The sequence below is a fragment of the Pelobates fuscus genome, chromosome 6 (assembly GCF_036172605.1).
Source record: "Pelobates fuscus isolate aPelFus1 chromosome 6, aPelFus1.pri, whole genome shotgun sequence".
NCBI lineage: Eukaryota > Metazoa > Chordata > Amphibia > Anura > Pelobatidae > Pelobates > Pelobates fuscus.
The window spans coordinates 78,994,194-79,010,339 of NC_086322.1; the positions used below are offsets into that span (position 1 = coordinate 78,994,194).

General features: G+C 37.5%; 1 protein-coding gene across 1 annotated transcript in view; it reads left to right on the forward strand.

Annotated features, from left to right (window-relative positions):
* The window catches only part of NWD2 (NACHT and WD repeat domain containing 2), a 183,206-nt gene that overhangs the window by 89,993 nt on the left and 77,067 nt on the right, over window positions 1-16,146 (forward strand). The window contains exon 3 of the mRNA XM_063457862.1: window positions 10,848-10,964. Coding sequence (XP_063313932.1) covers window positions 10,848-10,964 — 117 coding nt within the window. The remainder of the gene's footprint in view (window positions 1-10,847; window positions 10,965-16,146) is intronic.

Genomic DNA, 16,146 nt, shown 5'->3' on the forward strand with positions numbered 1-16,146 from the left:
ATTGACGATAGTTCATTGTGCTTTTGATTATACATCGTTTTTCAATGAAGGTCATTTAGCAAATTGTCTAAAATTGGAGCAAGGATAGTATTTATAGATAAATCAAAATAAGATGGCAGGTTCAAGCTAAATTCAAATCATTTTTTGTTCCTATAGCTAAGTATATTTAGTTCCAGAGAAGCACAGCATGAGGTCTTCTCCTACATATGTATTGCTTCAGATAACTAGTCGAATCCCCAAAACTGGGACACGAAAAAAAAGATACCTCCACCTGAAAATAAGTATAAAGAAGATTCCTTTATTCTTCTATCATTTAAAAATCACTGCTGTAAGCATCAAGAGCCATGAGATGGGGAGGGGAGAATAGTCTGAGGGTTTTCGTGTGTGAGCTCTTTGATAAAGTGTTCAGTGTGATGGTGCTCTGGTGAATTAACACTGGGCAGTCACTATGATTTATGCACAGCCAGTTCTCCTGGCATGCACCTGCAGTCTGCTGAGTTACAGCTTTTAGTAAATTAAGTCTAATGGAATCATATTCTTAAGTGATCAAAGAATCTGCTGAGGACTTTATTATACGACAAATAATTACATTTCAGTTTTTACATGTGACCAGTTGAAAGCATGAACGAAATGTGTGAAAATCCCCTGATCACTATTATTATTATTATTACTGGCATTTATAAAGCGCCAACAAATTCTGCAGCTCTGTACAATTGGGAAAAAGACAAACACAATGAGAACAGACTGTTACAACAGGTAGAGGACCCTGCCCGTGAGCTTACAATCTAAAGGTTAAACGGGGGAGATGAGACAAGAGGTAGCAGAGGGATTTGTATGTGATAGCAGAGAGAGTTAATAGTATAACTGCAGCAGCTGATAGCATGTGAAGGGAATGAGGAGGTAATTGGCTATGGTTCCAAACAGCTGGAAGAGCATGCTATATAGTTAGAAGAAACCAGGGTGGGTGGGTGAGTAGAGCCGATTAAAATTAAAAGGCCTTCTTGCAGGGATGTATGGTGACTTGGGGCCAAGGAAGAGAGACAAAACAGTTACTGAAAAGGCACTAAAGGTGGATTTAAGCCACCAAACTTTGCAGGGTTAATGGTCCTGGGACACTGTACCCAGACCACTTTTATAAACTGAAGTGGTCTGGGGGCCAATAGTGTATATTTAAATTGAGAATTCTCAGGGAAGCAAAGTGAATTTCAAATTTAAGGCCAAAATAAGCAAACATTCTCTACATAAACTGTGCTTCTATTTTGGCCTTGAATTTGAAATTTACTCTGAATTCCCCATAATTATTAATTATTTAATAAATAAACCTGAAAGTATCTATTTTTCATTTTGATCATTTTGAAGTTTTGGATGCTTCGATTTGAATTCGAGATGAGTAATTTTCTGTGTGGTTGTGTGTGGCAGGTGTTCCATTTGCCTGCTTTTGTCTACATACCAGTCCCTGAGTACATTAAGCCAACTGAAATGGCCTCAACATACAGTGGTGATTTGAGAAATTTTGCTTGTAAGAGAGCTTTGTTTAATGAGAATAGAAAAATCATTGACACAGCAAAAACTGTTTGATCTGATTTAAAATGGTCTTTTATTTATGAGTTCAGATTTAGGTGATTTGGTTGAGTGGGTCAGTAAGTTGTGATCAGAAGGATAGGGGAATTAGAGGTAAAAGATACTCATAGATTAGGTCTACTGTGATTGGACGTTGAAGCATATTACTAGGGTGTGTTTGGACATGAAATACATAAAATGTATTATTTAGAAAAATTAAAAAAAATAATGATTTATAGAAACATGGTTGAAGGATAAGAGTTCAAGCACCCTTTATAAATAAATCATAATAAACAAAATAATGTCTACAGAAGCTTCAATCTACTCCTGTAATTACCGCTGGCATCACATTTATAATAAAAACACTGTTATTAGAATACTCCAAGCACCATAACAACTACAGCTATTTGGGGTCCGCTGGGACAAAGTTCCACGCTGGCTAATGTCAGTTCCGTGAAAAATTGTCATCCAATGCCAGTACACACAACTTGCTGGCGCCAGGCAACCAATAGCAGCTCACATACCCTCTCCCCTCTGTGCTGACCCTGTCCTTGCCCCAGTCGATTTTCCCTATCCTCCTTCCCCCTCCAGCAATGGGGGTGATGTCAGGTAAGGAGGATCAAGCAGCAAGGTAATCTTGGACTTGGCGATAGAACAGATTTTTAGCATTAATTTATTCATTTATTTCTCCTGGGTGAACCACTTTAACCAAAATCAGTGTTTTCTGAAAAAAATGGTTTTAGGTTGGTGTAACCCTAAAAGTGTTTTTGTACGTTGCAACATGTTTGACTTTTGCGAGTGTCTCAGTTTGGTTTTCTTCTGCCTTCTGGTTTTAAACTTATCATATTCTCTAAATGTGTTTTTCCCGAATTTGTTATTTTCTTTAATTTTATCCCTTTAAGAACACTTTAAATAACTTCCATCAATCTTTGAGATCATAAAATGATGCCATAACATGTGCCATGGTGTTTATAGTCGTGTATGATTTTCTGGAGACATAACCAGAGGTGTAGCTTGCCTCAATCCGCAGGTGCATCTCCCAGCTTCCACTGTTTCCTATGAACAGTTGGATGCTCTTTATCTGAATTAAGCCTGTCCAAGCAGGGCTTAGCTCATTGGCTGAGAGTGATCAGCAAGAGCTTGCCCTGCACTACACTGAGACTCTCTGTTGTTAGTAGAGAAGGAGGGGAGTGGCACCTGATAATTAGTCAAACTATTTTAAAATAGAAGGGAGACAGGACACTCCCGGCATCCTAACAACTACATCAAGTTGTAGTGTTCTTTTAGACAGTTTAGTAGGGATTTAAGTGTGGAAATAATGCAAGTAACATGCCCTCTACTCCATGCCCAAACTCTATGATACATAAAAAATAATTCACCCACAGCCCTTCTTCAAAAGTGTATAGGAGGAGGTCCTGTCCCATCATTCTGACATCATTAGGCACACTTGTGCTATGCTTAGGCATTTAGCACCCTGTACTGAAACAGTGCCCTCAGTGAGCTGGCCTGGATGTTGCATTCACGCCATGCTGACCTACAAAACCTTTGGACAGACCCACCTCCTTTAAAATGGTGCGAATAATGCAATTGATTCATTGGCCAACCCCGTTTCTCCTCCTCCTGCCACCAACGGCACAATTCACAGGACACAGGAGTTGAGAGATATGACACCATAATTCCCAATGTGTTGATATCTAGTAGACTTGTTTGGCTGTTCTCATACCAACTGCCAATGTCAACAGTTATACACTTAACTGCTATATTTGAGACCAGTTGCTTACTTACTGATACCAGTTATAGTGAAATTATCTAAACAGCGTATAGCTGTTCTAAAGTCATATCATTTGGAGTATAATGTTTATTAAACTGCTAAACATATATTTGCCAAATATAGTGGCTAGAAAATCACATTTAGCAGGATTTTCTGGTTAATCCCTACTAGATATGAAGCATCTTTACTTACTTAATCCAGTTCTTTGATAGTACAGGAGGCTAGCCATAGAATGGCTGAGAATTAGGAGATTTGTGGTCTAAGATCAGGTGAGAGACATGAGTCTGACCTCCATGCACTAACTTCGTTTTCAAATTATTTGTTATGAAGCTAGCAGGGCATAATCAAATGGATGAAGAAGGCTCAGCTGGCAAGTCAACCTATGTTCTTAACGCTATAGTGCCCTATTTGCAAGTTTGTTTAAGGCATCCCTTTCCCCCGTTGGAGTAAAAAAAAAACCAAAAAGCTTCCTACTTAAGTTTATTCCAATGTGGGACCTCCCACGATGCTGTCCGGCACTCTCTGTGGTGTCCCATCCAATGCTTCTCATAGAAGAGCATGGTTAGTGCAACTTGCGCATCCAAATGCTTAAAATAGTAAAGCATTTAATTCAATGCTTTTCTATTAGCTTCTGCATCAAGTTACACAGTTGGTGCAGCAGAAGTGCCTCTAGTGACTCTAAGGAAGACAGCCACTAGAGGTGGATTGAAGGCTAAAACCTGCAATGTTTCACATTGTGAGGTCACAACTAAAGGCCACTGCACCCAAACCACTTTATTGAGATGAAATTATCTGCATGACTTTAGTGGTCCTTCAAACTTTCGGCATGGTGAACAATCTCCCTCATGCTTAAGGTTAGAGTTTAGGGATCTGTATTAGACTTAAGATATTAGCCTTACAAACACATATAGTAAATACTAACAGCATTATAAACCAACACCATTACAATAATACATTCTGTTGAATATAAAATTTGATGATGAAATTCGTAGAGCGTTTTGGTCATACTAAGTCTACATATTCTGATATATTGCTGACAATTCTTTTTGCATAATATATTGCTTATATGTGCACTTTCTATAAATCTGTTACTGTTTTTTTTTTTTTAAGATTTATGATCATGCTGCATAAACTATGCACCTGCATTAAACATTTCCTCTTCAAGCTTACGTTTGCATAATGAATAGATCTAAGACTTAGTGTAAATAATATAAACTTTAGAAAAAAAAGGTTTAGTAATTTGTACCAAACTAATCAATACTCTCTCTAATTAGCTGCCATTCAAAGAATCAATGCAGTTGCATGATCATGTGTATCTATTACTTTTCCAATGCTTATCTCCGATGCCAGATAGCTATAGACAAGAGTCGTCTTACTGTCATTTGAACTGTAATTAAAGAATTACAACCTACACGTTTTGAAGATATAGAACAAGATAGATATCAGCAACATACACCTGTTCATGGGTGCAGGAAGTGGAAGATGGGCGGGGGGGGGGGGGGGGAATAAATCCATTCCTGATAATCTAGTGGGAGGAATATAAGGTCATTATCTCAATGACATGGGGGCAGCTTTTAAAATCATGTTTTTTTGTTAAAGAAATGTGAGAAAACAAAACATATTATAACAGGTGATCCTAGGATCACTCTCTTACATGCCATCCAGTTAGAAACTAATGTACATTTTGACTCTGAGCCACGGGATATTTGGAAACATTAATAGATATTACTCCATCATCAAGTAATGCAAGGGCACAATTATATGAAGCCTAAGTCCCTGAAAAATTATAGATATGACTGCAAGCTAAAACAGGTAACCTCACTATTTACAGACTGGCAGGCTGCCTTAAAGCTATTTGTTATATTGACTGTTGGCTGAATCATCATGATGATTGGAGGAGAGAGTCTCAATAAAAAACATCCTATTTCAGCTTGCTGTTAAGATAAATATGGGAGCACATGAACATGTAATATGTTGTTACAAGAGGCTTGTTGAATTGTGGCAATTACTTTTGTATAAAGTGTCTTGCCTTTTTGCTTTGTCCATTTATTTGGTGTATTGTGTGTTTTATTTTTTTGAATAAAGGAAGTAAAATATACATTGTAGCTGTAATAGTGTGCCTTCTGATTTCTTGTATGTATATATATATAAAAAAACAAAGAACAAAAAGTTCAATATCTCTGGGTGTACACCTGTGCAGACACCCCCGGGTAGCCCGAGGAAGTAATGCCAAGTGTTTACTCAGAGACTAGTGTACCAATTTGAGACTCCAGATGTCTCAAGAAGGGGCATAACCCCATATATACAACATCAAACAACGAAAAAGATAAATGTGGTCAGGTTCAAGAGATCAATTGAAACTAACCGCATCTCTGGAAATAACTATAGCGGTAGTGTCTAGAATTGCAATGCTGGCTGTAGGTTACAGGTGTGACTGTGGACCACTAAGGGTATCACTATAGACCCATGGACAGAAAAAATTGCTGCTAAATAACAAAATGAAGTATATACATAAAATGCTGCTAAATGCAAAAATCGAAATAAAGTATATATAGGTGATACTAGAGTTCTATGCCTGTCAATAGAAGGGTATGTATAGGTAGGGATACATTATGCCATATGGCAACAAGCAACTCACCCCTAATTATCAGCTTTAATATAGTGTGCTATAAGGAGATGAGTATAAATCCCCAAGTCCCAACCATAAATACCTCCTATAGAAATAGTAGTAGATACAGAGTAAACAGAGGCTCCAAATAGGGCTAGTACAGGGGTAAAGGGAGATTGAGGAGAGTATGCCGTATTAATAGCAGTCAAATTCGGACTGCTAGTTTTAAATTTAAAGAGACCTCTCTCCCTGTTGATCCTATACGGAAATGAGTATGAATCCCCAATTCCCAGCCATAAATACCTCTTACAAAAATGGTAGTAGATACCGAGTAAACAGAGGCTCCAGATGGAGCTAGTACAGAGGTAAAGGGAAATTGAGGAAGGTATGCAGTATAAATAGCAGTCAAATTCGGGCTGCTAGTTTTAACTTTTAACCCCTTCAGGACCGGCCTGTTTTTGCGATGTTTGTACGTTAAGGACCAGAGCAGTTTTAACACTTTTGTGGTGTTTGTGTTTAGCTGTAATTTTCCGCTCTCTCATTTACGGTTCCCATACAAGTTATATATTGTTTTTTTCACGACAAGAAGGGCTTTCTTTACATACCAGTATTTATATTATGTCATATATTGTATTTAAAAAAAATAATAAAATATGGTGAAAAAATAAAAAAAAAACATGTTTTTGGACTTTTACTTGAAAAATCTTTTACTTATCTACAAAAGCTAATGAAAAAAACTGCTAAATAGATTCAAAATTTTGTCCCGAGTTTAAAAACACCCAGTGTTTACATGCTTTATTGCTTTTTTTTGCAAGTTATAGGCCTATAAATACAAGTAGGAAATTGCTGTTTCAATATATATATATTTTAAATGTATCAATAGTGACATTGTTACACCGTTATCTGTCATAAATCCCCGAAACACACCTAACATGTACATATTTTGTAAAGTAGACAACCCAGGGTATTCAAAATGGGGTATGTCCAGTCTTTTTTAGTAGCCACCTAGTCACAAACACTGGCCAAAGTTAGCATTTATATTTGTTTGTGTGTTAAAAATGCAAAAAACGCTAACTTTGGCCGGTGTTTGTGACTAAGTGGCTACTAAAAAAAGCTGAACATACCCCATTTGCAATACCTTGGGTTGTCTTCTTTTGCAAATGGTATGCCATCATGGGGCTAATTCTCATTCCTTGGCAACCATACGCTCTCAAAGGCAACCTAACCAATCTGACAAATTTCAATAAAAAAAAAAAAAGTAAAATCAAGCCTTATATTTGACCCTGTAACTTTCACAAACACTATAAAACCTCTACATGTGGGGTACTGTTATACTCAGGAGACTTCGCTGAACACAAATATTAGTGTATCAGAACAGTAAAATATATCACAGCAATAATATCCTCAGTGAAAGAGCTGTTTGTGTGTGAAAAATTAAAAAAAACGCACTTTCACTGACAATATCATCGCTGTGATATGTTTTACTGTTTTGAAACACTAATATTTGTGTTCAGCGAAGTCTCCCGAGTAAAACAGTACCCCCATGTACAGGATTTAGGGTGTCATAGAAAGTTACAGGGTTAAACACAGTGCTAGCAAATTAAATTATCTGGACTTTTGGCCTGGGTTGGCAGGCAGGTCCCTCAAATTGCAATCATTAAAATTACTTAATTAGGTAAAAATATTACATAAATATGCACGTAGAATTTTAATATATATACATATTTATATATTTGACGTCTACGTGTATATTTATGAAATTATTTATGTAATTATGTATGTGGACATATGTATATTTCGTATTATTTTTATTTATTTATTTATACATAGATATATATATCATTACATTCTAAGTGTATTTTGATATAAATATATATATATCAATATCAAAATACTGTTAGAATAAAACTGAATATATATATATAATTTTTTTTTAATTATTAAAAATTATTTGTATTTTTTGTTATTTATTTTTATTAACATATTATTTGTATTTTATAATAATATATATATACCATATATATAGTTATTATATATATTGTATATATTCGTGTGTAATTTAAATATAAGTGTATTTTTATAATTATATACGTATATATAAATATAAAAATACACTTAGTGTGACATTATATATATGATATATATACATATATTATATATAGGTATATATAGATATATACACACATATTATTATTTTTTTACACAGATCTTTTTTTTACACTTTATTTTTGATTTTACAGATGCAGGGAGACTGCCTGTCAGCACAGACAGTCCCCCTGCAGGCAGATACACAGACCCCTATTGCGGTCATGTGATCGAGTGATCACATGGCCGTGGGGTCCTGATCTGCCGAGGGGGGACTGCCCGGGCAGACAGGCAACCCCCCTGGACCGGGAGGAGAGCTGATCGCCGCCGTGGGACCGACGGCGATCAGGTAAGTAGCCCAAAACCGTTATGACGGTTCAGGACCGTCAGCGGTCCAAACGCACGTTTTACCGCTGACGGTCCTGAACCGTCAGCGGTCCTTAAGGGGTTAAGAAGCCTCTCTCCCTGTTAATCTAGCTAGACAGGCATAGAAAAAAAGAAAGTAAATAGAGAATAAATTAGGTGATAAACATGGTGCTAAAACCACCAGTGCCCAGTGCTCATATGCATGATATGAGGTGAAAAAAATTGCCCAACGTACGTTTCGGTGCTAAAAAGGAGCACCTTCGTCAGGGGCTAACATTAGACTGTTAATGAGTCTCTTTTATATATGATGTGCCAAAAGACATGAGTACCTTCAACCAATAGGAACTGGGGGAGTGTGGTATCAGCTGTACTGCATTTCCCTCAATGTGTTTAATCCAAACTCCAGGATAAACGTGAGATGTGCTTGGGGGCGGGGCCTAATGCCGGTCACCTGGTCCGGCATAACGTGGGACATGTAATGTGACCGGCCCCATGTGGTATGGGCTAAGCCAATGGTAAGGCTAATCTGTAACTTGTTCCAACCCCATAATGTAAATGCGACCAGGTGGGCGGGCGCACATCCGCGCGGACCCGCCCATCAGCTATGTGAAGGGAGGTGCTTGATGCCGGTCACGTGGCTCGGCGTGTCCTGAATCACATGAACTATCCAGATCTGTGGGTATCAGTTAATGCCGGTCACGTGACTCGGCGCATCACGCGTAACGTGATGTGTCCGGCCTAGCGTCATAGAGGTTGGGCCCATGACGTAGAGAGGGCAGTCCTACCTCTTCAATATACCCCGTCCATCTTAAGCCAGTGGGCGGGTCATGAGATGTAGTGGGCCGGCAAGATTACAGTATAGGGTAGCCATAAGATACCACACATTGATCCCCATGTATTAGTATGACAACTCTCAGGTCTCTTCAGCAGCCATAAAGCCACTCAGGTATCGATGTAAGATACATCAGTGCGCTGAGATGTGTATAGGGATAGATATAAACTTAGATATAAGCATAGATCGTTAATGTAGATCAATATAAAAATGCAGTAAATGAAAGGTCCGATGTATCCGGACCTAATACGGACAATACTATGTCCCTATGGTCCTGTATAAGGTATTCATGAAGAAAATAATAACAAAAAATAGGAAAAAATGACAGAGTAATAAATAGGGTAAAGAAATTAAAGAGATATGTACATATCTACACTAAACACTACACGCTATATTACAAGATGTACAGGTGTATCAGGCAAAAATAAGCTTGATTAGATATAAATTACAAGTATGTCAGAGATCCATAAGGTGTGGGGATGCAATGTCCAGCCTGGTGCTCTTAATCTTCAATAAAGGGTGTATATGAGAAACCCTCGTTGAGTCCAGATGGTGACAATGTTTTGAGTTTATAAATCCAAAAACTCTCCCTTTGAAGTAATTTTTTGTCTAGATCTCCCTTTCTTGGTCCCAGGGTGACACTTTCAATGCCGCAAAAAGGGGTGAGTTGCTTGTTGCCATATGGCATAATGTATCCCTACCTATACATACCCTTCTATTGACAGGCATAGAACTCTAGTATCACCTATATATACTTTATTTCGATTTTTGCATTTAGCAGCATTTTATGTATATACTTCATTTTGTTATTTAGCAGCAATTTTTTCTGTCCATGGGTCTATAGTGATACCCTTAGTGGTCCACAGTCACACCTGTAACCTACAGCCAGCATTGCAATTCTAGACACTACCGCTATAGTTATTTCCAGAGATGCGGTTAGTTTCAATTGATCTCTTGAACCTGACCACATTTATCTTTTTCGTTGTTTGATGTATATATATATATATATAGTTATTTGGGGCACTTAAGGGAGTGCTTATGAGGTTTTAACCTAATTCTGTAATTATATCAGAATATTGTTTACACTCCATGCGTTCCTATTGTTGATTGCAAGAGGAACAAACATTGAAAAGAACTGAGAATGATGGAACAATGGGATTCTACAATTGTGTTACATGAACTAAAATGTTATAATAGGTAATAGATACAGTACATTGAAGTGTCACTCTCAGCTGCCAATTTACAGAGAGTGAGGCACAGTAAAATGGGGGCTGAGTAAGGAAGGAATAGCAAGAGAAATATTTGGAAATCACACTCCTCCAACAGGGAGAAGGGAAGCTGAGATATATTTGAATTTAAGAAGTGATTCAAGATTATGATGAGGTTCTAAAAAAGGACAAGAAAGGGGCTTGGCCTTTACTGAATTAATATAAATATTGTCCATCGTGGTGCACACTTTATCCGCTGTTTATTGGTTACAATGGAAAAATAGACCCTGCTATTCTGTTTGGAACACTTGCTGTTCTAGCTCACTGTAGTGATGTTTATCTTTTTACTGCTTGGCTGAGATTAGTACTTAGTAGATTAGCTGACTAATAATGTTTTACTTTTTTTTTTTATTGCAGGCCATAGATCTATATTGGGGCATACCATCAGAGGAATGGGATTGTCCAGAGCTGCAGAAGACCAGGATGCGGCTGCTAGAAGAATGTCTGAAAACATCTGCTGGTCCATGTTTTGTTGTGAGTTTTGATAATCTACTAAAGGTTTAGTTAAATTTAGTTGTTTTTTTTAAGTTAATTTAGTTAAATTCATACCATTTCATATTTTTGAAAATGTTTAAAATAGTGATAATCTTACCCAAAGTTGCCATTTTAATGCTGCTTAAATGTTTTTGTTTGTTTTTTTCTTCTACACTTGGAATAAGACTTTCATTATTACAATATTGTTTTCAGTTATTTCTGGTTAATACAACCCCCATGTTGATTTTATTCACAGATCAAGTGAAAAGTGACCAATAGAAGGGAACAAAAACTGTAAAAATATATTCTATATTTATATATTATATTTTTAATAAATATATATTACCGTATATAAATAAATATCAGTATATAGATATCAATCTTTCAATCTGTAATCCAAATATTGGGAATATCACTTATTGATGTGCATGAATTATTTACATAATGCTTATTATATATAAATATATTTTTAACTTTATTTTATTTAATTTTTTTTAAGTAAACTGATTGTCCCATTATTGTGGCCTTATTTGTTCGTCAAAATTGTTTTTCCTTAATATTTTGCAAAGACGATATTCAGGCAAACTGAATTGCCACATGGATGCTTATTGGCCTACCTGATATTTATTTTGATGTCATTCAAAGTGATTCAAGTTTCATAATGACCTCAATGAAATTTCAGAAATGGGGCCTTCATCTTGGGGGAGAAAATAAAAATTATGTAAACCCCTACTCCTGCTCCTGATTATACCCCGACTCCTGGTTATACCCCGACTCCTGGTTATACCCCGACTCCTGGTTATACCCCGACTCCTGGTTATACCCCTACACCTGGTTATACCCCTACTCCTGGTTATACCCCTACTCCTGGTTATACCCCGACTCCTGGTTATACCCCTACTCCTGGTTATACCCCGACTCCTGGTTATACCCCTACTCCTGGTTATACCCCGACTCCTGGTTATACCCCTACTCCTGGTTATACCCCGACTCCTGGTTATACCCCTACTCCTGGTTATACCCCTACTCCTGGTTATACCCCTACTCCTGGTTATACCCTGACTCCTGGTTATACCCCTACTCCTGGTTATACCCCGACTCCTGGTTATACCCCGACTCCTGGTTATACCCCTACTCCTGGTTATACCCCGACTCCTGGTTATACCCCTACTCCTGGTTATACCCCTACTCCTGGTTATACCCTGACTCCTGGTTATACCCCTACTCCTGGTTATACCCCGACTCCTGGTTATACCCCGACTCCTGGTTATACCCCGACTCCTGGTTTTACCCCTAATCCTGGTTATACCCCGACTCCTGGTTATAGTGGGCTGGAAAGGAATTCCCATCACTCAGTGATAGCTCCGTCTTCACAATAACAGAGCCAAAATGGGTCAGAGAAATCAAAAAACTGTTTGTAGTGCAAGATAAGGAGAAAAAGTTAGCCAGTTAAGTAGAACTTGTTTTTGGACATCAACTTTTTCTGCTTTTTTTTTTAATATATATACATTGTGAAAAGCATCACTTTAAACACAATAACATAGGATGAAATAAAGCGTATGACAACATTTAAATAATTTAATTATGTCTGAGTACAACTACACAAGACAAAGCACAGTTACTTATTAGTGGTTTGGGTGGAATATACAATATGCAATCCTGTTATAAAATAAAGAAAAATTGTACTGACTATATGTATGTATGTATGTCAGCCACATATATGGGTCATGGTATACAGTAATTTTCATGCATCAACACTTAGTCTCCTTTTCCAGTCTCAATTGGCGCAACAATATAACAGTTAGCGTATCTACTTTGCATCCTACGCGAGCCTTGCTCCGTTTCCTTAGGAGACTTCCACCTTTACAAGCCACTTTAGTGTATGCCATCCATAGTTGTGTGCAGTATGTGGTAGCTGCTGTGGCTAGTCATTTCTTGGAAGACTGTGGTTATACCCTGTTGTGTGTTGTGTTCGAGAGTCTCACCTTCGCTCGTGTGTTAGCTGCCCTGAGCTCATTGTAATCAGCAAGTGTAATCCCTTTGTTTTAGCTGCGATATCTAGCAATTGTCACCTGGGGGGGGGGGGGGGATATATGAGGGAATTAAGGGGGGGATAGTTTGGTTCACAGTATCGCCTCTCTCTCCTCTTGTTCAGGGTTTGCATCCCTTGGAACAAACACAGTAGTAACAATGCAAAACTGTTTTTTTTTTTTTTTTAATCTACCGTATATACTCGAGTATAAGCCGAGCCGAATATAAGCCGAGGCCCCTAATTTTACCCCAAAAAACTGGGAAAACTTATTGACTCGAGTATAAGACTAGGGTGGGAAATGCAGCAGCTACTGGTAAATTTCTAAATAAAATTAGATCCTAAAAAAATTATACTAATTGAGTATTTATTTACAGTGTGTGTATATAATGAATGCAGTGTGTGCGTATGAATGCAGTGTGTGCGTATGAATGCAGTGCACGGATGAGTGCAGTGCGCGGATGAGTGCAGTGCGCGTATGAGTGCAGTGTGCGAGTGCAGTGTGTGTGTATGAGTGCAGTGTGTGTGTGTATGAGTGCAGTGTGTGTGCGTATATATTAATTGAATATTTATTTCCAGTGTGTGTATATAATGAATGCAGTGTGTGTGTATGAGTGCAGTGTGTATGAGTGCAGTGTGTGTGTATGAGTGCAGTGTGTGTGTGAGTGCAGTGTGTGTGTGAGTGCAGTGTGTGTGTGAGTGCAGTGTGTGTGTGAGTGCAGTGTGTGTGTGAATGCAGTGTGTGAGTGCAGTGTGTGTATATGAATGAAGTGTGAGTGTGTGATGCAGTGTGTTTGTGTATGTGTTGGTGGGGGTGGGCATTTGATATATTATTAATTATTATTTTTTTTTATTTTTTTATATTATTATTATTTTTTATTATTATTATTTATTATTTAATTATTATTATTTTTTTTTTCGTCCCCCCTCCCTGCTTGCTAGCTGGCCAGGGAGGGGGGCTCCTTCCCTGGTGGTCCAGTGTCATTGGTAGTTCAGTGGGGGGAGAGGGGTGCTGGCAGAGCTGTACTTACCTTTCCTGCAGCTCCTGTCAGCTCTCTCCTCCTCCGCGCGGTCTGTGCAGCTCCCTCTGTCAGCTCCCAATGTAAGTCTCGCGAGAGCCGCGGCGAGCTGACCGAGGTGCTGAACGGACGGCGCGGAGGAGGAGAGAGCTGACAGGAGCTGCAGGAAAGGTAAGTACAGCTCTGCCAGCAGCCCTCTCCCCCCAGTCTGTATTATGGCAATGTAAATTGCCATAATACAGACTCTGACTCGAGTATAAGCCGAGTTGGGGTTTTTCAGCACAAAAAATGTGCTGAAAAACTCGGCTTATACTCGAGTATATACGGTATTTGAAATCAGCATAACCTGTTTCACACAACAAGAGTATAACATCCTCCAGACTGAGATTTTAAATACTACTTCAAATATCATATCTCATGTGCCACAACAGATAGCCTTTTCTGTAGAGTAACTGATTTAGTACAGATAAAGGAAATGAACACTGGTCTTATCTCATGGTAAGCTTGTGTATCTACTAATGTAAATTATAAAGCGATATCTAATTGGAACAATAAAAATGAATGTACCCTGTCTGTAAATATATTCAAAACCAAATAGATCTTTGCTTTTAAGAAAACTGCAATTCTGGCACATGCTCTTATGTCTAGTGTGTGTTTAGAGAAACTATAAAAGACTATTAAATAAAGAAATCATCAAACTTAAAAAAGGAATTACTCTAGCAGCACTATACATAAAAATTAGGAGACTAGAAAACATCAATAAAGAGACCCCTACTTTAGAGTATACCAAGATAATTGAATCTGTCAAACAAACAAAAAAATCAATATCGGTCTAATGGAACAGGTCAGTTTCTCCAACTTAAACAATCATTTTATTATAATAGCAATAGCGAAGGAAAACTACTGGCATGGTAGATAGAAGACGAGGACCCAAAAGTCTAGAATGATAGTGATGTAACTCATTACCTGAAATGACCCTAAAGGAAAAACAGCATTTATGTACATTATATTTTTATGATTTCATGAAGCAAGAAACTGATTCATGAAACAAGAAACTGGAGAAAAGTGATTTTCATAAACCAAAATAAAAGGAATACATAAATTATATGAAAGATGGAAATATAAAAAAAAATACTAATTATAGAGCAAATATTCACGTATGCACCTTTAGAGAAGAGCCACTCAATATGTTTATTGTTCCTTATTAATCCCAATGAAACAGTCTGAAACATTACAAATAACTAATTCTTTAAATGTTAAACCCTTAACGCCGTTAGAGCATGCTATTTGCCTTCCTATAAAAGGTGGGCTGTAACGCCACTAGGGCCTCATGAGCGGGCCCTCCAGGCAGCCAGCATACTTAATTTTTTTGTACATGTGCAGAAAAAAGCACGTTTGGCGGTGGGCTTACTTTCCAGCCAATCAGTGAAGGCAGACCTCTATTCGATAGGAATAAATATATACTGACATCTATAGTAAATATTATTAACTTAAGTTTATATTATAATGAAAGTATGGTAATCTATTCATTTTGCTTGTAAAACATGTTTAATTCATTGAATATTTCTTCTATGTTTAAAAACGTTGCACATTGCTCTTTTATCCAGCTTTTTTTTATTTAATTTTTTATTAATTCTTGATAATGTTCTTCGCAATTAAAACGTATGATTCCGAACAGATGGTGTGTTAACATTGCATATAACGAGCTGATACAGCAATCCAATAAAAATTACCACTTTTTTTAATTAGCTATATTATTAGAGTTTTATCAAAAAAAAATTCATTGAATCAAATCCTGTGACATATACAAGTCATCAATGTCAAACTAACTTTAAAATACTTTCTTTTGTCAAAAACATTGGGGATTTACTTACGGTAATACATATGTAAGCCTGGCAAAACACCAATGTACCCCATTTTGGCCTACTCTATTTATCCTTGCACTGCAGAGAGTCCCAAGAGGATGGATATCCCAAGTAAATGACTTAATCTCATAAGGGCAGTAGCTAGGTTGGTATGTAGCAGAACCTGCTAAAAATGATATATGTGTTCTTTAGAACTTTTGGGCAGGGGAGAGCTCTCAAGGGGTCAAATTTGCCACTTGTACAGGGGTTGTGGATTGCAGTCCATTCTT